General features: G+C 39.6%; 1 protein-coding gene across 1 annotated transcript in view; it reads left to right on the top strand.

Annotated features, from left to right (window-relative positions):
* R3hcc1l (R3H domain and coiled-coil containing 1 like) overlaps positions 1-22,886 on the top strand; it is a 76,464-nt gene that overhangs the window by 44,970 nt on the left and 8,608 nt on the right. Inside the window, exons 2-6 of the mRNA XM_032891998.1 lie at positions 29-1,818; positions 13,907-14,082; positions 20,169-20,239; positions 21,062-21,157; positions 21,613-21,753. Of these exons, the coding sequence (XP_032747889.1) occupies positions 43-1,818; positions 13,907-14,082; positions 20,169-20,239; positions 21,062-21,157; positions 21,613-21,753 (2,260 nt within the window). The 5' untranslated portion in view covers positions 29-42. The remainder of the gene's footprint in view (positions 1-28; positions 1,819-13,906; positions 14,083-20,168; positions 20,240-21,061; positions 21,158-21,612; positions 21,754-22,886) is intronic.

Genomic DNA, 22,886 nt, shown 5'->3' on the forward strand with positions numbered 1-22,886 from the left:
TATTATTAACTTATTCATTTTCTTTCAGATCAAAGTGGTGCCATGCAGCAAGAAGCAGAGAGATGCAGAGTTCGAACCAAAAGGCCTGACATGGCACTTTATGTACCTAAAGCTCGAAGGGGAGCAGCTCTCCTCAAGTCAGGTGACCAGGAAGAAAACCAGGGGCCTCCTGCCTTTGTGCTAAAAGAACAAAAAGAAGATTGTCTTCCCCAGAAGACTTCTGCAAGCAAACCCGAGTCCCACAGACTAAGTGCAGGCCAATCTGGTAGAAAGGATAGTAACTGTAGGGAAGGAAAGAGATCTCCACCAAAACTAAGGAAAGACAGGTCCCCACCAAAAAGGAATAAAGAGAAGGCTTGTTCTAAGAGAGGAACTGGAAAACCCATAGAAGCCTCATCCCGAGAACATCAGCACAGTGCTCACGATGCTGCAGCTGTATCTAGCGTACCTTTACGAAGACTTTTTAAACCAAAGGAGATGGAGTGTGTGGAAGTTCAGACTTCAGGAGGGACAGGACCCTGGGGGGTGCCTCCATCACAGTCTTCCTCAGAAGTCAGTGCTGCACAGGTTCCAAACAGACCGTTCCAGAATGTGGAACTCTGTGATTTCAGTGGGGAAACTTTTGTAAATAGAAATTTGGAAAGCAGCATTGTAACTGAGGCCAAAGTTATAGAACTAGTCTCTCAGTTTCCTCAAGTTGTTACAACTATGCTGAAACCAGATGGTATGGCTATGCCAGGGACACTAAGTTCTGATTCTGAAACTGCACCGTATGGTATGGAAACATCACATGGGGTATCAAAGCACAGTCCTGGGAACATCTCTGCAGTTTCTGTTCCTGGAGGGCCAGATGATGCTGCACATCCAACTTTTGTAGACTTCGAAGCTGAAAGTGAGAGTACAGTCAACAGTACAGAGTCTGTCTTGGGTCAAAAAGGTGTAGATTCCATTTCTGAGACTATGGGTAACGTTTCTCTTAAAATGGCTATAGTCAGCAAGCTAGAGAGCACAAATGGTATTATTGACCCAGCAGTGACTGGAGAGTGTAGGAATGACAGCTCTGCTGATGAGTTGTGTGTGAAGTCTGAACCTTCCGATACAGTGGACCTTGTTCATGAAATAGACACAGGTAATGGATTTAGGGATGTATGCGACAGTGCCAGCAAGGCAGGTATGGTGGACATTGCAGGTACAGTTTGTGACCCTGTGACTGTAGGCAGCCCTTGTACAGCTGCAGTTAGAGAATCTGGTGAGAGTAGTGGCAACATGAGAAATTCCTCAGATTATATAGAAATGAGTGCAGATGTAGCCCGACTTGATTTAGCTAAGAGTGAGACGAACTCTGAAAACAGTAGCAGCCTAAATGCTTGCTCAGATATTTATGCTGGGAGTATTGCATCTGGTTTTACAGCGTCAACAGGAAAGTTGACAGAAAGTGTGTCAGATTGTGCTTCCTCTTTACCCATAAAGAAGACTGCTGATAGTGACATTACCCCTTGTCTGGACTCTGAACTGAGCATGTCGAATGGATCAGGCATACTTGTGGAGAGTGCCTTGGCCAGTGATCTGGATACTACTGAGGAGATGACAGAGGCCTTGCATGACCTAAGAACTGCTGAAGAATTTAAAACAAAAGAGGAAGATGACTCAGAGAGTAGAGTGTGTGGCATACCATTTTCTGATTCATCTGTGGACACATCTGTAGATCTAAAAACAACAGACACTTCTCATGCACAAGGAAGTATTGCTGTGGAGGAAAGCTGGGAGTCTATGTTTAATGATGATGGTGATTGTGTAGACCCTCGTCTTCTACAAGAGGTATGCTCACTAGAAATTACTTGATATTTAGACTTTTTTTATAAATTAGGGATTCTAGATTTGAAAGTATTTCTGATAGACATTGTATATATTCATTCATTTTCTCACATTAAATTTAAGAGTTCTTACAATGGTAATAGCCTGATAGGATTATACATCGAGAAAAGACTGATAGATATGGAAAAGTTAAAACATATATAATCCTGCTATATCTGTAATTGCTAAGTCCTAAGAGGTGTTACATTGAATAGATTAGATATGAATTTAATGGATTCTGGCTGCTCATTGAGGAAATACAGACCAGGAACCTCAAAATATTTTTCTGTGTTGACAAGATGTATTTTTATATTAGCCTTTGGGGGGAAGGAAGTAGTTTATTACTTAATTGTTTGTTCTTATTTTTTTAGTGAATTTTGGAATATTGTTGAAAACTATAGAAGGAAATGAATGAATATGGCTATTTTTAAAGGAGTTGATACTGACTTAAGTTGAATAAATGACTATTGAGTATGTGTAAGGAACTATGTGTAAGTGAATAATGATGTGCTGATAGTCCGAGTTCATAAATACAGAATGTGTGACTTGAAGGCATTGGACAAATCCTTCATAGTTTACCATTTCTCTGCCACTTAAATTCTTTATTACAATTAGGACCACTGTCTTTAAATAGAGAACCACTTTCTCTTTCATTTCTTATTGTGGGTTCACACAACCTTGGTCTGGAATGGAGAAATGGTTTATGATCCCCAGGTGGTTATCCTTTAGGAGAGACATGAGGATTTCAGTCCTGTTCTGTCATTGACAGTTGAAGTGTTTATTTACATTTATGTTCTTCCTAACAGACCATGCCTTCACCTGAAAGGTTTTGTTTGAGTCATTTTTTAAATGATAATGATGAGTTTCTTGTTTCTAAGTATTAGTCAGGTGTATAGAGAAGTACCACACAGCTGTGAAAGACCCCAAGACTGAAGAGTACAGCTTAGACAGAACCGACTTTCCACTAGGAAGCACTCCTTCATTCCTAAGTGTTTGCACAGTTTCACTATTACTGTAGTGAGTGCTTCCTGACACCAAGTCAACAAACATCTTACACATTCCTTAGAATGAAATATAGAAAGGAGAGTAGTTGTGAGTGAACACCCACGATCCTTGAATTTATATCAGAATTGCATATGTGCAGTCCATTCACTTACACCCTTCCTTACTCAGCTTCACAAAGGCGGTAAGTGGTTCCCAGAGGATGGTGCTTGGTTGGGCAAGCAGTTTGAGTATCATCTGGGACCCTCTTAGAATTGCGTACTCTTTAGCCCCACAGCTTATCTGTTAACTTTTTCCAAGTAATTCTGAAACATGTCACGTTTTACAGTATTTGCCTAGAGGTCCACACACCTTAAATGTCTGTCAGAATGTGACTGGGGCACTGTCTTAGTGGTAGTTATAAAATCCTTATCAAGCAGGAGTTTGAGGTTAGGATAGATATACTAATGATAGAGGGAGTTAGGTACATGGAGACAGCTTACTCCAGTTCAGATCATTAGGAAAGGATCTTAGTCCAAGAAGGAAACTGTTAAACTGGAGCTGACAGAAGGCTGACTGAGACTGGCAGAGAAAGAGTAACTCCTTGCAAAAGGCAGCTGAGCACACGTGGCAGTGTTAGTAATTGCTGACGGCTGGGAATGATCACTTAGAATTCGAGGGCTGTCTTTTAGGTTGGCCTTTACCAACTTTGAAAATGTTGTTGGTACGTAGATTCTTGAGGATTTTAGTTTCATTTGTATTTTGGAAGAGGGGATTTATATATGCAACTGGATCTTTCACATCTTGGTACAAAAGAATTTAGGCAACAACTAAGTGTTTTGAGAGGCATGTTAACATAGTCAGAAACTACTGACTGACTAAATACTGGGGATGTGAAGAAAATGGAATATGTAGTGCTTTGACCTGAAGACAGCTAATGTTTGCATTCCTTAACAGTACTTACAGAAGAGCGCAACTATGTTAAAGGATGGATAAAAATAGAACGAATCTGGTAGCTTGTGGATACAGTAGATTCAACTCTCCTGGTTTTTTTTTTTTTGTTTTGTTTTTTGTTTTTTTTTGAAGGCTGCCACAAATCTAATATCTTAGATTATTATTTATATTATACAAACATACTTTATTAAATGTAGAACTAGAGGCTTATGTATCTTGAAAGTGTTCCCACAGGCGGCTTTGGCTGTTTTCCCAGTTGGCCTATTTATTTGTTGATAAAGACTAAACATAGAGGCATATCTAATGTTTCTAATAGGCAAGAAGAAGATATGCTGTGAAGTACGGTATGGGAAGCATTGATTGATAAATGACATTTGAACCTCAAAACTGGTCAAAGGAAACTAGGATATAGTTAAGTCATTAGTGAGCTCCAGAACTGCAACCCTTAATGCATTGTTCAAAGATCACATTCATCTTCTATTTTTATTTTACTTTATTTACTTGTTTGTTTTTCAAGATAAGGTTTTTCTGTGTATCCCTGGCTGTTCTGGAATTCATTCTGTAGACCAGGATGGCCTCAGACTCAGAGATCTGCCTGCCTCTGTCTCCCAAGTACTTTAATTAAAGGTATGCACCACCACCACTTGGCAAGTGCATTTCATCTAAATCTTCTAAAGCCAGGATATGGGGTACCCACCTGGTAATTTAAACTAGTAACCAATAAAGAAGAGAATGTTGGCATGACTCCTGTTATCTCTCTAGGAATTAACTGTTTCCCAGGAAAATATGAACAAACAAAACTTCCATAGCTCCTGCCTCCTTCTGTTATGGCCAGCAGACTAATGGGTAGGGCAGGTAAGATACCAACGGAACAGCGTTAATGTTGTTGATGGATGTTGGCTTTGGGTACCTTCATTGGCCATATCTAATCTTTGAGTTTTTGCATAAAAATAAATAGTCTACCATTTTAGTCTTTTTATTACACAAAGTCATTGCTGGTTTTTTTTTTTAAAGACTTATTTATTTAGTTCATGTATGTGGGTACACTGTCACTGTCAAACACACCAGAAGAAGGCATCAGATCCCATTACAGATGGTTGCGAGCCACTATGTAGTTGCTGGGAATTGAACTCACGACTTCTGGAAGAGCAGTCAGTTCTCTTAGCCACTAAGCCATCTCTCCAGTCCCTACTGCTGTTTCATAACCATTAGAATTGGTGACCAAAGGAAAGGAGTTGCACCCATTTCCACTCAGTTTATTAATTGGAATTCTAACATCCTCTGTCTCCTTCTGTCTTTTGCCAAAAAACCCAAAACAAACAAACAAACAAACAAACAAACAAAAAAACCCAAGTTAGAGAAAAAACAGATAGTTCAGACACTTAGAGCATGTAAGAATACAAGAAGAGGAAAGGCCTTTATAATGCAGCTTCCAGAGACTGTGGTTTAACGTGGGTGGTATTGAATAACAAATATTGAACACTTGGAGTTTGACACCATAAATTGCAAATAGCAAGATGTTACTTTTATTACTACATTAAAAGCATTGTGCTATATGTTCTAAAATTGTATTTTATTGAGAGAGAAAATATATAATTTATGATCATATAGCCACATAGCAATCTGATGGATAATTAAATCAATGACTGAAACAGCCACGTAAGAGATATACTCATTCTTTGTAGGGTCTTTGTGTGGTTTAGGTATAAATGTAATTGTGGCTTCAAAGAACGAATTGGGTAGTGTTCCTTCTGTTTCTATTTTGTGAAATAGTTTGAAGAGTATTGGTATTAGATCTTCTTTGAAGGTCTGATAGAATTCTGTTCTAAGCCCATCTGGTCCTGGGCTTTTTTTGGTTGGGAGATTTTTAATGCTGTTTCTATTTCCTTAGGGGTTATGGAACTTTTTAGATAGTTTATCTGATCCTGATTTAACTTTGGTACACGGTACCTGTCTAGCAAATTGTCCATTTCCTCCAGATTTTCCAGTTTTGTTGAATTTAGGCTTTTGTAATAGGATCTGATAATTTTTTTGAATTTTCTCAGTTTCTGTTGTTATGTCTCCCTTTTCATTTCTGATTTTGTTCATTCCTCTCCTCTCTCTGCCCTCTGGTTAGTCTGGCTAAGGGTTTCCTGTTATTTTTGTTGTTAGAGGTGGAATTATCTTCTTTGGGTTTGTTGCAGGAAGATTACTTTATTGCTTTACCAAAATACTCATGGGAGGAAATACAGGGACAAAGTGGAGCAGGGACTGAAGAAAAGGTCATCTAGAAACTGCCCCACCTGGGGATCCATCCCATGTGCAGCCACCAAGCCCAGCTACTATTACTGATGCCAAGAAGTGCTTGCTGACAGGAGCTAGATATGATTGTCCCCTGAGAGGCTCTGCCAGAGCTCTACTCATACAGATGAGGATGCTTGCAGTTAACCATTGGACTGAACAAGGGAACCCCAATGAAGGAGTTAGAGAAAAGACGGAAGGAGCTGAAGGGGTTTGCAACACTATAGGAAGAACAACAGTATCAACCAGTCAGACCCCACCAGAGCTCCCAGGGAATAAACTAACAACCAATGAGTACAGGTGGAGGGACCCATGATTCCAGCCACTTCCATAGCAGAGGATGGCATTGTTAGCATCTGTAAGAGGAAAAGCCCTTGGTCCTGTGAAGGCTTGTTTCCCCAGTGTAGGGAAAAGCCAGAGCGTTGAGGTGGGAGTGGGAGCATCTTCATAGAAGGAGGGTTGGGGGAAGGGGACATGGGAGGGAGGAAAAGGGGACAACATTTGAAATGTAAATACATAAAATATCCAAGAAAAATCTAATTAAAAAAGAGAGATACTCATATTATTTGATTGTCTCATGAATGGCACACTGACTGAAAAGACAAGATCTCCCAAGGTTAGTAACAGGTTGGTGAGGTCTTAGAGTTAAGAAGATGACAGTTTTTTTTTCCCATGTTGTTCTGAGTTCCTAATTTCTTCCTCCTGTTTCTATTAATAAAGTATATACCTTCCATGTCTTTATTACTGTTTCTATTTTCACAGTGTCTTTTATTAGTTCTAGCTCATCTTAACAGATTTTATAATTTGTATTTTATAAAACTTTCTGATCTGATAGGTTGTAGACTGCCCAAGTGGGAATTTATAGACATCTTCCAACTGTGTGTTCTACCATGATCACTCAGGCCGTCTAAGATGCACTTGGCTGAATATATGCCTTGTTCAGTCTGTTAATCATGGTAACTAGAGATCCCTGGTTCACACACAAAGTAGGAGCATTACGGATATCCCTTTCCATTGCTGTTGTTTTAAGCCAGGTAATTCCTAAAATTAAAAAACTCCATTTTGAGTGTTGTTAGAATTCTTGAGTGATGTACAAGCCATTAACACGTTCGTTCTGATCCAATTTAAAACTGAAGAAAAGAAAAGAGCTCTGAGTCTGTATTGTCAGCATAAGAGAGGCTTTCTCATTTGAGATTCTTTTCTGAAGCAGATTGGTGGTGGTCTCAGTGCTGTGCCGAGTGTACTCTGTTCATCGAACTCTGTATGACATTTATGTGAGCACTGGTTGGGCAGATGGAGCTATGATAGTGACCTGACTCACAGTGTTTGTTTCTTTTATTCGGTTCATTGTTTGTTCAAGGACACTGGCTGGGGGAGAGGTGAGGGCTGGCAAAAAAATCAACCTCTTTGCCCTTGTCAGAAGTAAACAGACTTCAGCAACTTCTCCAAAATTAAAGATCCATTTATGTTGAAAACTGGTTAAAGACATAGTATACTTTTAGGAACATTTGATTTTGCATACTCTAGGGTTTTAATTAATTTTATAATTTATATCAAAAACACTGGTGAGTTATTCTGTTGCTAGGTTTAAGAAAGGGGTTACTAGCCATAGGCCAGACCGCTGAAATGTAGAATTGTGTTTTGTTGTGGTAGCTCTGATGTGTGGGAAGATGGAGATTTCCGTGAGGCCTAGAATCAAGACAGAGAATCTGAGTGCTAATGAATAGTCATACAGATCTTTATAGAATTCCCAAAGGCTAAGATGATTAAGGAAAACTAAGTGATGCCAGGGATACTGGATACCAGATAAAACATCAAACTAAATAGCTAATACTTCATGCTTCCCTGGATTAAATGAGCTTTAATACAGCTCACCTGGATTAAAATGAGCTTTCTTCTTAAAGCAGTGGGTCTGAGTCTGATGTCTCGTGCTTTGCTGTGAGAGGGGTAGATGGGCAAGGGTAATACCCTCAAAAGTGAAAACAAGATGGCTGTGGTAGACCAGCCTTGGATATGATGCAAGACTTGAGATGACTCAGAATAGCATAAGGAAAAAATTGTTTTGGGTTCTAGAGAAATTCAGAAGCAAAATGACAATGAATGTCAATTCTGTTAGCTTTGCAAGTTTCAGATTTCTTGTACAGCTGTTGTCAGTGAGTATCATTGCAATTCTTGAGTTGAGCTACCAGGATCGGTTTGAAAAGATTGAAACCTCTTTGACTTAATTTTTCCATTCCAGTCAAGTAGTTACTCTTACCAATCTACTTTATCAGTGCTAACTCCTCATCGGGTCTTAACAAGCATGTATGGAAGAGGAGAAACCTTCCAGTTTTCTTATTAACTGCAAATGCAACCCACTGTGAGATTAGACTCTTAGTGTATCTGTAACAGCAGCTTTCCAAGAATGCCAAGGTCAACCTGCCATGTTCACCTGTCCTTTAAGGGATTCATGTATTAAATTTATAGGTGGGTACTAGAGCTTCCATTTGTTCTCTGGTACCAGAGTCAATTAATGATCATCCAAACATTTGGAGCCTAATGGATGGTTGGGGGGAGAGGGGGTTAGGATAAAATTAGAGGGAGAGAGGTTCAACATGCTAGGCCATGAATACTGTGAAAATGCAGATGCAGGTAGTGCTGTTAGATGCACAGAAAACAAGTGACCCATGTGGTGTTTAAGGCAGTATTTGAATAGGTCCATGGAGAACAAATATAAGTTTGAGGTATGCAAGGGGGCAGATATAAAGCTACTTGCAAATCAGTGCTTAGAATAGTAGGAAAGAAAGTGCACTGTGTAGGCCTGCTGAGCATGACTCTTTGGTTAAGATGGGACATGAGGTGAAGTAAGAAAAGTATGTTAGGTATTTAGCATGTAGTATACTGCTGCTGTAGTAAGTGGCTAGAAACTCAGTGGCTTACAACAACACAGATTAACTATCTTACAGTTGGTTAATACAGATCAGAAGTCCCAAGATGGTGCCTCTGGACTAGATCAAGATATTGACAAGACTGTGATCTTTTATGGAATCTGTAAGGGAGGTGATTTACTTTTAAAAACACTTTTCAGTACCAGAGGCTGTCCTACATTCCTTGTTATAGTCCCCTTTCTATCTGCAGAGCTTCTGTCTGTCTGTCTGCCTGCCTGCCTGCCTGCCTGCCTGTCTCTCTCTGTCTGTCTGTCTGTCTGTCTCTGAGGCTTTCAGCTTTTAAAGATGCTTATTATTGCACTGGACCCACCAAGACAATCTTATTATTTTAAGGTCAGCTGATTCACACATCTGTGTCTGCTACCTTAATTCCTTAATTCACATGCTGTGGGGTTTTTACCAGTTTCAGAGTCTGGGTTGTGAATGTCTTTAGGAGGCTGTTACTCTGCTTTATTGTGAGCAATGTTCTTTGGAAAATCTGTAGCCTGTTAGAATATTGGAGTGCAAAGAAATTATCGGCTCTGTTATCTTTTCAACTTGGCCATTGATATTTTCCTTCTCCTGCCTACAACAGCTTGTATCCATAAATCCTTAATCAGAAAGAGTGTTGCCCTGAACACCGATGCAGGCATTGCTTCTGGTCCCATTACTGTAAGGCCATTCTACTATCGCATTGGATGGAAAGCTAGATTAGCAGCGAGGTGACTGGAATTATGATTCAGACTTTGTCAGTAATCTGATTTGTAACCATAGGGATATCCTTTTAGTCTCTCTGTGACATAATTCTCTGTCTGCACACAGAATTCAGGATAATAATAGCAGCCCATCTGACAAGGCTGTAGATAACTCTCCCAAAATAATGTAGCATTTTTTAATTTTTTATCTATAGAGAATAAATCATATCTTTTTATTTTCCTTTTGTCATCTTAAACAGTGAAGAATTAAAGAGCCTGCAGATTTTATTTATTTATTTACTTATTTATTTTTACTTTCCACCGTTCTTTATTTTTTAAATGTCTTCTGCAAATAGATTTGGATACTTATGTCACAGTAAGTCAAGCTATATTCTGTAGGCCTGGCAAAACTACTAGGACAATAAGAATCTTCAGGCCCATACTTTGAAGAAGTTTACTAGTTGAATAGTTCGTGGAAGCAAGTAAAATAAATGACAGAATATTTTGGTTTCACTTAGGCTTTCTAAGAAGCAAGACAAGACCACTGATAAGTCTTGAAATGTTACAGCTGCTTTCTCGGCCATAAAGGCACTTGTCATGTAAGCATGGCACCCAGACCTGAGTTTGAGCCACAGTATTCATGTGAAGGTTGAGGAAGGAGACGGACTCTACAGAGTTGTCCTCTGACGTCCACATCTGTGCTGTGGACAACCTATACACACATCACATGATCACTTTTTAAATCATTTGCTCTCGATCACTTGCAAGCTTTCCTTTGGTCTGCAGTAGATGCATCAAAGCGGATCAAATTACAAACCTCGTTTCTTTTTTCATCAAACGTTTGTTTGTTAACTATAAAAATGTGAGTCTTATAAATTATATTTCGTATTGACTTTAGGAAATATTGCCCCAGAGCCTGTAACACTTAAGATTAGTTGTCTACAATAGAAATATGAACCACGTGTGTAACTGAATTTTCCTCCCTCCCTTGTTCCCTCATTTCTCCCTTCTTTGAGACCATATCACTATAGCCCTGGCTGTCCTGGAACTCAGTCTGCAGACCAGATTGGCCTCAAACTCACAGAGATTCACCTGCCTCTAGAGTTTGAGGATTAAAAGCTTTTGTTACCGTACCTGGCAGTAAGTTTGAATTACTTACCCGGCAGTAAGTGTACTAGTCATGTTAGAAAAAAATCAAAATAAGCAGTATGGTTTATATATTTTAACATAATATGTTCAAAAACACCATTTCAATATGTGATTAGTATAGGAAATTATGAATAAGACATATATTACATTCTGTTTTTGTATTAAATCTTTGAAACTTGATATATACTTTATACTTAAAGTTCATTTTATATGAACTAGCCATATTTCAGGTGCTCCATAGCCTCATGTGACATCAGCTACTAATATTAGTCTAAGTCTGCCTCAAGGATCCCTGTCTCATCAGTATACGTATCTCCCTCACACCTCCCGGCCTTCCCTTCAACCCCTGTATTCTGTGTCTAACCTCCATCCCTCTGTGTGAGTGAGCCTCCCTTCACAGTCTCGCTCTGCTCCTTCCTTCTTTATACACGTTTATGTCCCATATATGGCTCTCCTCCTAGCTCTCAAATTCCTTCCAATACTCTGCTGTGAATTTCGGAGAGAGAGCAGGCATTCTTGTAAAAAGTCAGTAGTACCTGATGACAGTAGAAAACCTCATCAGAGTGGCCTTCATAGGCTGTACCCGTGGTTCATGAAGTATTGGATGAGAAGTATGGGCTGTGTGCGTTACTGTCTTGACATTGTTTGGCAGTGACACACTCTTAATAATGCAGCTTCAAGAAGGATTCGTTTTAGCCACAGTTCCAGGTTCAGTCCATTTAACAGGGAACAGCTGGTCACACTGCATCTGCAGCCTGGAAGGAGAGGCTGGTGAGTGACTCGGCTCTCCAACTCCTTTTCACTCAGTTCAGACTCAGCTGCGCTCTGGGTGCCTTCTCTTCCCTCACTTACCATAACATGATAATCTGTCACGGGTGTGTCCACACAACCTTGTCACCTGTCAATTCTAGATTCTGTCATGTTTAAAAGCAGTATTAACTATTACATGAGGTTTTGCCATTAGTACACTGTGTTTGTAATTAGAAGCCAAAGTGCTCAGGAATTGAAGTGTAAGTGTATGAATTCAGTTTTACCTACTAGGGAAGAACAAAGAATTTTAGTCAATTTTTCTTGCCAAACTATCCTGCCTTTTTCTTGATAATCAGTTTGCAAAGATACTTTATAGCCTGCATTTTACTTCTCACAATGCCTTATTTGACCCTAAATGTACAAATACAGTGCTTTGTTTTGTTTCACTTCTGCGAAGTAAATAAAAATGTCAATGTCAGCAATCAAAAAAATTAAATGAAGAAAGCAATTATATTACAATGGAATCAAAAAGAAAATATTTAGGAATAAGTTTAACAAAAGAAATATCAAAGTGATACTCTAAAACTCAAAATGGGACTGTTCAGGGGGTTCTTTGAATAAAGGAGCCTGCAGCAGACCAAGAACCTAGGGAGTTTGTCCCTAGGGCCTGTGTGGTGAAAGGAAGGAGCCAGCTATTGCAAGGTTGTCATCTGATTCCTCCTCACGAGCCTACATGTGTACATGTAATACAAAATAAATATGTAATACATTCAAAATGTTGAGAGATATAAAAATGGAAATATATCCAATCTTTATCTGTTGGAAAACAATATTAAGATAACTTTCCAAATTGAATAACAGCTAGTGAGCCTAGATGCCTGTTTTTGCAGAAGTTTAACAAGCTGATCATCGAATTCTTAATGAATACAAGGCTCCCAAGTACTGGAGTGATTTTTATACTATTCAGACTTGCTGACGTCAGGCTCTGGTGATCACAGTGTTCCTCTAGCATAAGGCCTAGTTTCTAAATGACCACAGAACTCTGTGATCTGTGGGGCTCTGCGTGCTTGCTGTAAGTCACACTACCTAATGTCTTCTTGCCCCTTGTGGTCAGTTTCTGTCATGGTCTGAATGGAGAAGGGAAAGCTGTCTGTGTGCCTGTGAATTGGAGACTGTTTGGTTGTCTGACAAACTTAGAGTTTTTTGTACACCCAGGAAAAACTCTTAATTTTATGACTCAGTTGGCCTTTCCTCTTGGTGCAGTCGCAGGAACAGTCTCTTCTTGCTCTCTGTATTTTATATAGATTGGAGCTAACATGGTGTCTGCCCTGTAAACTCGAGCTCACTTTTCTTTTAATACTTGTGTATGCCAAACATCTACCGTATCTTTCAATGTCTGTGTGTGGGGTGGAGGGATTCCATGTTTTTAGATATAAAATAGGATTTAGTGGAGAAAGTACAGAGACACAAGAATAGTGTCTAAATTGCCTTCCCTTTTCCTCCCTCCTGATAATTTAACTCTATTTTGCACTTCTCCATCTTTGACATTATAAATTCTCTCTCCTTCCTCCTTCTGGTGATGACAGTGGCAGCAGTGAAGAGCATGTAATAAAGAGGGGTGCTGGAAGGGCCTGACCAGAACAGCTTTAAGGGTTTTCTTCTTAGTGACAGTGGTTCATTACTATTCTTTCATGGCTTGGGCAGCTCTTCTACTCCGTACCTTGAGTATAACTGCTTATGCCACTTAGGTTTGTCCTAGCAAACTCCTTTGTAAGCTTTCTCCTCACCATTTAATACGCAGTAAAAGCTGAACTAAAGGTTTTTACTCTTCAAACTTTGTTTTATTCACTTCCAGAAAAGAAGTTATGAGGTGTGTCATGCACCTTATCATGAGCCCAGTTAAAACAAGTGTTGAAATTCAGTTTCCAGGATGTGCTATTTGTAACTCATTATATTAATCCCTCCCTCCTTCCTTCCTCCAGCCATCCCTGTGCACCACACTCCAGGGCCTTGCATATGCTAAACAAGTGCAATGTCACAGAGCTATGTCTGCACCTCCGTGATATGTCTATTTTCTCACTGCTAATTGATAGATACGAGTTTTATGCCTTGCTTATTTGATGGGATTTTAACGCCTTTTCCAACATTCCACATGTATGATTATAAGTGGACCTGGCCAGTATTATATTCATGAACACCACTAATACAGAGGTAATGCCAGAAGCTAAGGAGTAGGAACATGGAGACGGGAGCAGGATTGTTTATACATGGAAGGGTATTTTTATAACATCTTCATTTCCCTTTAGCGGGCATTTTACTGTGTTTCTTCCTCCCTAGTTATCAGGAAATATGAAGAACAGAAAAAGTATCCAGGAGCCTAGATTTGATTATTACAGCCATGAACTTCCTGATATTGACCTCAGTGAATGTGAATTCCCACATGTCATTGAAATTTATGACTTTCCTCAAGAATTTCGTACAGAAGACCTTTTGCGGATTTTCTGCAGTTACCAGTAAGTATTTGCAGGTGGTTCCAAATGTTAGATAATGTGAGAGAAAGTCATAGTAAGAATTTTTTTAAAAAATCATGTCTTTAAAAGTTTTTTAGTCACTTATTTTAGCTAACACCAGTTTTAGTTAAAACCTGTATTTCAGACTAGTCTTCAATTTTTTAAAAGAGTCTTTGTAGATCCTGTTGTAACATTTGCAAAGACCACTGTTGGTGATGACCTGTAAGTCTGTCTTGGTGGTACATTTAGTCCATTTATATTTATTGTAATTATTGATGTATTTGAACTTATATCCACACACTTGTTTTTATATTTGCCTGTCGTCTCTCCTGTGTATACTGCTCCTATCATTTCCTTCTTTTTTTCTTCTTCATTTACAGGTTGGCTTTTTCCACATTTCATTTTTTAAATGTAATCTGTTTCTGTTCTTTGGTGGTTAGTCTAGAAATTATAAAAATGGGTGCTAAAACTTTTTTCCCTCTTTCTAAATACTGCAAGGTCTTTTAAATTCTATATATCTTACACCCAGCTTATAACGCTGCTGTGACTGTTTCACCCCATCCCCATCCCCCCCTCCCCCAGCTGAGGACCGAACCCAGGGCCCTGTGCTTGCTAGGCAAGTGCTCTACCACTGAGCTAAATCCCCAACCCCTCATTTTCTTTCCAGGTTTTGCTGGTAACAAGCTTGGGTGTTATGTTTCTCCTCCTCTTCCTCTTCCTCTTCCTCCTTCTCCCCCTCCCCCCCTTCATCTCTCTCAATCTCTCTCTCTGTTTGGTTTTGTTTTTTTGTTTTGATTCAGTGTTTCTCTGTTTAACAGAGCTCTGGCTGTCCTGGAACTTGATCTGTAGACCAGACTGGCCTCAAACTCACAGAGACCCACCTGCCTTTGCCTCCTGAGTGCTGGGATTAAAGGCGTGGGCCACAACTGCCTGGTTCAGTGTTGTGTTTCTTTAATGACTTTATATCAGTTCCATTCTTCTTACAATGATTTTTTAATTGTACAAAGGATTAGACCTGGTTTTGTGTATGCTGAGAATGTCCTACCACTGAACTATACCCTGGTCCTTCATTCTTGAAAAGACTTGTATTGTGTATATATTAATAATTGTAGATTGGCAGTTATTTTTCCCTGAGAAACATGCAGATTCTCAATGGTTGTGGCTTTCTCTTGGGTGATCGGTCAGCTGGCAGTCTCCAGATCATAATCTCCTGAGCATAATCTCTCTTCTTTCCAGATGCCATCACATTTCCCTTTTTTGACTTCGATATGGATAATTTTTGCTAGAAATGTGGATTTTATAGATTTTTCAAACTTTTCCTGATTGAGATTATATCTGCTTATTAAATCAATAATTTTTTTATTGATTTTGTGAAAAGTCTTAGACATTTTCTCTTCCATGTTGTCTCAGACCCAGTCTCCTCCTCCTCCTCCACAGTACGAATTGGGTTTGAGTTAGGTTTTCTCATTGAACTTTCTTGTCACCTCTCTTGTATATCTATCTCATCTTTTTTTTTCTGGAGACATTCAGTTTGGGATTCTAGTTCACATTCTCCATTCCAAGCAGTGCTTAATTGTTGTTAACTATTTCTACTGTTTTTCAAAAGTTTGTTCTATGATACCTTGAATTTTTCAAAAGCAAATATTTTTAAAGTCTGCTTGATCATTTTTTACAGCTTTTTTCTTCATATTATCTTCAGTTTGCACTTGTTTTTTCTATTTCTTAAGAACATTGAACATAGCCCTCTATAGTCTCTGCTAGTTCTGTTGTCTGAAGCCCCTTTAGTTGTAGTTTGTTTCTAGTAACTTCAATTTTTGTCAGTACTTGCTCACAATGTCTTTCTTTTTGGAGAATTGAGCTATATTTTTACTGTGGTTGATGTTTTTCTCAGGATTTATGGGCATTAAGGCTGATGATAAAGGAGGAACATTTCTTAAAACATCCGGGCGCTTTCCTGTGCTAGGCCCAGGGATGCTGACACTTTAGGAGTCTTCAGATTAAATTGTTGATTTAAAAATTTGTTTCTACCAGAAAAAGTAAATTATTTTAATTATTGTATGTCACAACTGTTTTATTTTGACACATAAAAATGTCTGTTTACTTGTGCCTCTCAGTGTGGTGTCCAGCTCCCCTCACTCCTGTAGCCTTGGGTGTGTTGATTAGACAGACAGTTCTTAGAAGTCACCCTCTTCGGCCTCGTCTGTAGTTTATAACTTCAGATCTTTAAAGAAAGACACGGAAATTTAATGTCTTCAGATTTTGTGAGCAAATCGTCCCATGACTGTTTTTTATTGTTGTTTACTTCTAAAGTGACTTTTCTTTGGTCTTCTAAATCATTCAGCTAATTGTTTTGCTGGTGTTTGTTTTGCTTTGACAGGGTTTCCATGTAATCCCAGCTGAGTTCTTCCCTGATTCACCCTTTAGAGTGCTGGGATTATAGGCGTGAGCTGCATTCCTGGCTCGCCTCACTTTCCTAGACACAGCTCCTCCTTGCACTCAGAATTCATTCAGTGTCCTATGTTACATGTAGTGAAGAGTTCAAGTCTGTTAGAGTGCTCTTCAGAACAGTTATGCTAACTCTTGGTATGCTTATGTGGTACATTTTAGGAAAAGATAAAGGAGACAGAAGTATACATATTCTCTATAACTTATAATTAAGAAGTAGACTCAGGAACAGAAAGAACCTAGAAAGTATTAAGAAAAAATCTTTCAGTGCCTAGAAGAAAGTCAATATCAAGAAGGGGTATACTTTAATATTTCAATCCTGCTATTAAAAATGAATCAAATCTATTTGATGCTACAAATTTAAAATTAAAATTCAGTTTATTTATATCCCAGGTGCCAAGATTATAGACATGCTCAGCCAGTTCCCAACTTTACATTGAATTTGTAAGATTCTCTTTCAGAGCATAGCTCCTAAATCTTTCTGGGAAAGGATGAGAGAGTTCATATTTCAGGTTGCTGTGCGTCTCAGTGTGACAGCCATAGACAGGATGTAAACAAATGAGTGTGGTTGACAAAATAAAACTTTATAAAAATGGTTGGTTTTTGTTTTAAGACAGGATTTAGGTAGCCCGGCCTGGCCTTGAACTCTTGATCTTCTGCTTCAGCCTTCAGAAGTGCTGGAGCTTACTACCACATCTGGCCTGTGTTTATTCTCAAGGCAAAACCCCATCTGATAGTTTATAAAAGGATAAAGAGAGGGGGCATATGTCCTATGGAGGTGTAGTCAGGTGTAGGGGAAGGGGGTACCTCTGCGGGGGCCCATACTGAGTCATCCCTTACCCCTGAGGAACCAGGCACACAATGGTATGGTATGGTATAGAATACAGTTTATTCGGGGCATGGGGAAGAGAGGTTTTTTTCCTCCCCTTTTCTTTTTTTCGGAGCTGGGGACCGAACCCAGGGCCTTGCGCTTGCTAGGCAAGTGCTCTACCACTGAGCTAAATCCCCAACCCCGGGGAAGAGAGTTTTAAGAGGGTAGTAGAGACAAAAAGGTAGAGAGAGAGAGAGAAAGATAGAAATAGAAATAGAGAGAAATAGAGAAGTAAAGACCGGCCATGAGCACGTGGAGGGAAGAGACTGGGAGGAAATGGGAGCTGGAAGACAGGAGGAGGAGGAGGGGGCAAGCTGCCCCTTTTGTAGTGAGACAGTCATATACCTGGCTGTTGCCAGGTAACTGTGGGGCAGAGCTTAGTTAGAATGCCAACGTTACCCACATTTTTGTTTGTTTTTTGAGACAAGATTTCTCTGTGTAACAGCTCTGGCTGTCCTGGAACTCAGTCAGGTAGACAGGTAGGAACTGTAGACATGTAGAGCAGTCTGGCCTTGAACTCACAGAGATCCACCTGCCCTACCTCCCAAGTGCTGGACTTAAAGGTGGCCACTGCCCAGCAAAATATTTTAAGTAAAGTGCTAGAATAGCTGGAACTAACTAGCAGTTACTTAATTGTTTCATCAGTTAAACTCAAGTTAGGGAAGACAGCTGAAAGAAAGCAGAGTTGAGTGGATTCTGAAAAATATGTAAACTATGCTGTAAACCTTACTGTAAATGTGTAGTATAGGTAAGTCATTGATTCAGGTTTCTTTTGTAAGACCAGTGTGAGATGCTATTCAATTCCTAATAGATCTTTAAGAACAGTCAATGAGATCAAATCTCAGATTTGAGCTACCTTAGATTATCATTGATGAAATTAGACTGTCATTAATAAAATGGGGGTCATTTTGTCCATGTCTAGAATTTCCTTAAGGATGATGGAGGTTTGCTGCTTTTTTTGTTTTTGAGAAAGTTTCTTACGTTGCAGTCCGGGCTAGCCAGGTACTCAGAATCTTCCCATCTTCCTGTCTCCAGCACTGGGTTATATATAGGCACTCACCACCATACCAGGCTCTATACAGGCACTCACCATCATATCAGATTAAGGGTGGTAATTCTTTGACTCATTTGCTTCTCTTTGCTTTGTCTCCTTCTAACTGTATCTATGAGAGGGTTTTTCCATAAACTCCAAAACCGTTTTTTAAAAAAAGATTTGAAGGACAGTGAAGCCTTAAGGGCTAAGATGAGACTTTTAGCTATGGGTCTTTCTGTATTTTCCTAAACTGTCTGCAGCAGAGACTCTGACTGTTGAACTTCAAGTCTTCACCCTAGGTCATTTTATAGTGTGGTCCAGCATAAGAAGTTCTCTAAGTAATCTTCCAAGGTTCCTATACTTTTTTGTCAAAGAAATTGTTGAGAAGGGAAAGAGATTTTAGCATTTTTTATAGTGACTTATAATTTTATGAAGTTCGTGATGCAGAAGTGTAGAATAATACCTGAGTTGGATGCCAGTGTCAAGCTTATCTTTCATCACCATCTATGTCAATATTAATCTCCCTGGTGACTATTGCTACTAATAATAAAGATAATGAGCACTGTTGATTAAAAAGTTGCCTTCCTAGTGCTGATTATCATGTTCTTGGCCTGTCATGGACAGTCTCATCTCTCTTTTCCTCCCCAATGGATGGCTGGTTCAGGCTGCCAGGAGAGACATACCAGCAGTCATACCGAGTTGTGAGCCTGTGAACGACAGTGACTCCCGCAGCCAGATCCATCCATCGGTACAGGAGTGCTGCACATCACTAGGGGAGCATTGGTAACCAGTAGCTATTTGAGTAGATGTAAGGTCTGCCCAGCAGGGAAGAACTCATGCATGGTACTGTAAATATGGCTAAGAACTATGGCTGGAGTGCTCATAGACCCCAGGGGAGAACCTACTACTGTCATTTTGCTAAATGGATATAACTTCCATCCACCTTCTAAATACTAGGAGTTGGAGTGGGGGTGAGGGGTAGATTTAATTAAAATCTATTCCTGTATTAATAGAATTTAAATATATGTGTGCGTGCGTGTGTGCGTGCATGCGTGTTGTCATCCTAACAGTCTTTGTGCTCACTGTGTAGATCTGTTCTAAACTTAAAGGCTATTTTTCTAATATCAAATGTTTACTATGATTTCTTTTACTATGATTTCCTTTTTCTTGAATTTTTCTGGTTAGCTAGAGTTATTTCTGTTCCCCTGACAAACTTATTTTCTTTCTACAGTAAGAAAGAATAGTAACATTAGTGAGTATAGTTGTAGTTTTCATTATTTGACTTAACTTTTTATTTTTACAATTTGAATTACATCTCTAACAATGTAGTATTCCTACCCTCTACTCGCCCCCAGCACACACACAGTTTACATTTGCATCAGGTACAGGTGACCCTGCCTGACTTCCTGCATTCTTCTGTACCTCTCCTGGCTTCCATTTCAATCCTTTCTCACTTGCTGCTCATAAGGACATCTCTTGAAAACACTACATTAACAACGTACATTAAGTATCTCTCCAGCCGATTGGTGAGGATTAATTAGTTGGCATCTATAAAGTGCTCCCAGGTAATTCTTTATGATGGTATTATTGCTTTTAAATTTTAGTGGCTTCCATGTGTCGAGCTGTTTTTATGTCACTATCCCCATTCCTCTACCTTATGAAATGCTTTGTAAAATTATTTTAAAGACATTTCATAAAATAAATTTTAAGAAATGTAAAAGTTGTTTTCTTTTGTTACAGAAAGAAAGGATTTGATATTAAATGGGTAGATGATACTCATGCCTTAGGAGTTTTCTCCAGTCCAATCGCAGGTATATGTCTAGTGACTCTCAGGAATTCCAGGTCCCGTCTGTTTATTTTCTCCTACTACTCGTTTTTATTTCCCTTCTGTTTCAGCCAAGAGCTTTGCTCAGCCAGTACCTGTAGTAGAACAAACACTGGCTTTTGAGGCATGTGGCCTGGTACCCACATGTTCTCTCCTCTTCTCCTTAACCCAGCATTTGGTATTTGGAAAGGTAGATCCTTCCCCCAGGCCATTTGCACACATAAATGTCAGACAGGATGAAGACCAAAGTGAGACTAAATTTTACTATATTTTCCTTCAGACAAATGAATTAGAAATAGAATTCTATATAATTCTACTGTAATAGCTACTCTGAATATATGGTTGGCCTTTTATACACAGACATGCCCTGGACTCCTGATAGAGCTCATGCAGAGGAATTCTTAGCAGTCAGAGGTGCTGGATTGAGTTCCTGTCGGAACCATCTTTAGAGCATGAATTTGCATGGGCCAGATAAAATATTTTTGGCTTTATAGAGCAAAAAGCTTCTGTCCTTACCTAACTGGACTATTGTAGCAAGAAAGCAGCCACGGTGTGCAAATGAGCACAGCTCTGTTCATACAGTTTTGTTTACAGAAACAGAAAGCCCAGTGGCTGCATTTGGTTTGATCCTTGTTCTAAAGTAATCATTACCCTACTTACTGTTTACAGATTTTCTTTATTTTATGATTTTTTTTTTCTTGCCATGAAAACCAACAAACAAAACTTCTTGGGAATAAATGCTTTGTAAGAAATAGCACTAATTTCCGTGTGCATCACTTTACTTCCTTACATCTGTTCTTCCTTGCAGCTCGAGACGCCCTGGGTATTAAGCATACTATGGTGAAGATCCGGCCCTTGTCACAGGCCACAAGAGCAGCCAAGGCCAAGGCTAGGGCTTGTGCTGGTAAGCCTGCCTCTCTGCCTTGCTCCTCAGTACGCTGCAGTTACCCCCACCCAGAGTTCTGTAGACACTGGGTCTTTATACTAATACTGCTGCTGCTGTGTTTCTAAGAACAAAAAGAAAAGGAGCAGGTTGGAAATATGCCCTTTGAGCAGCCACTGGAACTGGCTGAGGGCAGGCAGTACAGTAACCAGATTCTGATGGCATCACTGCCTAGTTTACCTGATGCAGGTGTTTGATAGAGTTGCTGCAAGAAACCGCGGTAATGCAGATAACACAGCCAGGGTTGTTTGTGCTTTGCCGTACTAATTTCCTTGGATCATCATCTATCAGGGCTGTATTAATTACTGCTGATACTGCCCTTGTTAGTCTGTTTTGTATGTTAATTACTGAGTTAAATCACTTAGAGCTGTAGTGGTTTCTCTTCCTTTCTGCCTCTTACTCTTTTTTCCCCCCAGAGTTTCTTCAGCCAGCAAAGGAGCGACCTGAGACTTCAGCGGCCTTAGCCAGAAGGCTGGTCATCAGTGCCCTTGGGGTTCGAAGCAGACAGAGCAAAACTGAACGGGAAGCCGAACTCAGGAAGCTGCAGGAAGCCCGAGGTAAGCTTACTGGTGTTCTCTGGTCCACAAGAGCTTCACTGTGAGGCCCACGTGTCTCCCATTTGTCAGTTCCATCTTCAAGAAGCCTCTCAAATGGAGAGATGGTGTGTTCAAACTTCCCTTCAGGATTTAGTTCTTCTTTACACAGGCATCTGGTTATTTCCTCTCACTGAGAGAGGCTCTGCTTTCTCAACTCATTCCTGCCTTTTCTGTGGTTTGTTCCAAACAAAAAGAAGAAAAGATTTTTTCCTCTGAAGACTTGAGTCTCCCAGACCTTGTTTGCTGTGCTTTTACTGGTCCATGACCACCATGACAGTGCTGTGCTGTAATCAGATGGCTTAGGTTTTTGTAGAAGGCAAGTTAAGACAGAGACAACAACTGATACGGATGATAGTAACTGTAAGAGGAATTTTGTCCACTTAAGACAGCCTGGAGTAGATTCACCTGTCTTCTGATGACTTTCTACTACCTACAAGTTCTCAGAAAATATTTCCTCAGATTCATAAGTAGGATTTTCTTTTAAAGATGTATTTATTATATTTAAGTGAGTACACTGTAGCTATCTTCAGACACACCAGAAGAGAGCATCAGATCTCATTACAGATGGTTGGGAGCCACCGTGTGGTTGTTGGGATTTGAACTCAGGACCTCTGGAAGAGCAATCAGCTCTTAACCTCTGAGTCATCTCTCCAGCCCAACAAGCAAGGCTTTTCTTATAGTTTGGTGTTAAGCTTAACATATATGTGTATATATATATATGTGTGTGTGTGTGTATATACACACACACACACACATATACTCTTTATAGGTTTTTGAATTCTAGGTAAAGACTTGGACTCAAGCTTGACACCAAAGTATTTTTTAAACAGCCTTCAAGCTTTAGACAAATTCTTTGCCTTTACCCAAGATCTATAGAATTCAGTGAAAAGAATTCTGAAAATTCCACTTACCAAAAAGTGACTTCATTTTTCCTTTAAACCAATTGAAGTTTTAAACTGCTTGTTTATTGCCAGTCTAACAAGGCCATTAATACTTCTGTCCACTATGCTTTGGTGATAGCAGGCAGCTTTCGGACTCTCGGCTGCACCGGCCAGATAACCAGTGAGTGAGAGCATCATGGCAGGTGCTAGAGT

Source organism: Rattus rattus, chromosome 2 (genome assembly GCF_011064425.1).
Source record: "Rattus rattus isolate New Zealand chromosome 2, Rrattus_CSIRO_v1, whole genome shotgun sequence".
In the NCBI taxonomy this organism is placed as follows: domain Eukaryota; kingdom Metazoa; phylum Chordata; class Mammalia; order Rodentia; family Muridae; genus Rattus; species Rattus rattus.